Source organism: Nothoprocta perdicaria, unplaced genomic scaffold (assembly GCF_003342845.1).
Source record: "Nothoprocta perdicaria isolate Ctin4 unplaced genomic scaffold, notPer1 scaffold_766, whole genome shotgun sequence".
Classification (NCBI taxonomy): domain Eukaryota; kingdom Metazoa; phylum Chordata; class Aves; order Tinamiformes; family Tinamidae; genus Nothoprocta; species Nothoprocta perdicaria.
In genome coordinates, this window is record NW_020456050.1 from 6,381 (window position 1) to 7,987 (window position 1,607).

The following is a 1,607-nucleotide window of genomic DNA, read 5'->3' on the forward strand; positions in this document are numbered from 1 at the left end:
GGGTGGGGCGTTGCAGGGCCTCTGGAGGCAGAGATTTGGAGGGGCGGRGCCTTCAGGGGGAGTAGAGGCTTCTGGGGTGGGGCTTCAGAGGGGCGGGGCTTTGGAAGGGCGGCCCCCAGGAGGGCGGGGCTCCAGGACACAGGGTTTCCAGGGGCGGGGCCTCTGTGTGGCACAGGAGAGGGGGCAGGGCCTCTGGGGGTGGACCCCGGAGGGTCCCCCCCCCGCCCCGAAATTTGGAAGTGGGTGGAGTCTCGAGTGGGGCGGGGCCTCGGGCACCTCCTCTCTATCAAGCGCAATGAGGTGTGGCCGTCAAGCGGGCGTGACCGTGCCTGACCCCGCCCCCTCCCCCCCAGGACCTGGAGACGCTTTCCCAGGAGCTGGAGCAGCTCCGCAAGGAGCGGGGTGCCCCCCCCGCGACGTTGCCCCTTTAAGGGGGCGTGGCCTCCGCACCCCCGCCCCTTAGCACTGTACATAGCTGCCCACCCATGGGGGCATTGCCCCTTTAAGAGCCCCCGCGCATGTGCCCTTGGTGCCCCTTTAAATAAACGCGATTTGAACCGCAGCGACTTTCGGTTCTTTTATTAATTGGCGGGGGAGGAGGGTCAAACGTTCAGGTTTTGGGGAGAAAAGACCTTTTTTGGGGCAATAAACACTCGTGAGCGCGCGTTGCGCACTGCGAACTACAATTCCCAGCGTGCCCCGCGCGGGAAGCGGCGGCGCGCATGCGCACTCGCAGCTGCGCCTCCAGCCATCGCGCATGCGCGTCAAGGGCCACGTGACACAGAGGCGCATGCGCAGTCATTCCCCCTCCCGTGCGCCCCGCGTCTTCTCTGCTGCCGCCGCCGCCTGCTACGTCACTTCCGCCTCTTCCACGCGTTCCCGGGTCCCCGGCGCCGGTAAAAGCTGCGGGGGAGACGTTAAGGTGGAGGTGGGGGCGCTGGAGGCGGTTGGCCACGAGCCGGGACTCGCCGCGCGTGCGCGACGGGATGGAGGGAAAAGAGCGTGGGGGGCGGGGCTTGCGGAGTATCGAGGGGAGGGGCCGATCCGCGCATGCGCATGGCGGGAGACCCTCCGCGCGTCGCCTCGCGCGGCGCATGCGCAAGACAGGCGGCGGGAACGGGAAGGCTTAGCTGCCCAGCCTGTCCCCCGGCGCATGCGCAGCACAGGTGGCGGGAACACTCCCCCGCCCATCGCGTCCCCCGACGCATGCGCAACGGGCGGCGGGAACGCTCCCCCGCCCATCCCGTACCCCGGTGCATGCGCAGCACAGGGGGGCGGGAACGCTCCCCCGCCCATCCCGTCCCCCGGCGCATGCGCAGCACAGGTGGCGGGAACGCTCCCCCGCCCATCCCGTCCCCCGGCGCATGCGCAGCACAGGGGGCGGGAACGCTCCCCCGCCCGTCGCGTCCCCCGCGCATGCGCAGCGCGGCCCGGCGCGTTTCCCGCGGCCGAAACGGCGACAAAGGGCGTTTAACGGGTCCCGTCGTGGTGCAGGCGCCGCCATGGGCCGCTCGTCCCGGGACAAGCGCGACGTCTATTACCGGCTGGCCAAGGAGCGCGGCTGGCGGGCGCGCTCAGCCTTCAAGCTGCTGCAGCTGGAGCAGCGC

At 70.4% G+C, this 1,607-nt stretch overlaps 1 protein-coding gene across 1 annotated transcript in view; it reads left to right on the forward strand.

The window, feature by feature from the left end:
• Positions 1 to 826: 826 nt before the first annotated feature.
• The window catches only part of FTSJ1 (FtsJ RNA methyltransferase homolog 1), a 7,369-nt gene continuing 6,588 nt past the window's right edge, over positions 827 to 1,607 (forward strand). Inside the window, exons 1-2 of the mRNA XM_026051570.1 lie at positions 827 to 896; positions 1,495 to 1,603. Of these exons, the coding sequence (XP_025907355.1) occupies positions 1,503 to 1,603 (101 nt within the window). The 5' untranslated portion in view covers positions 827 to 896; positions 1,495 to 1,502. The remainder of the gene's footprint in view (positions 897 to 1,494; positions 1,604 to 1,607) is intronic.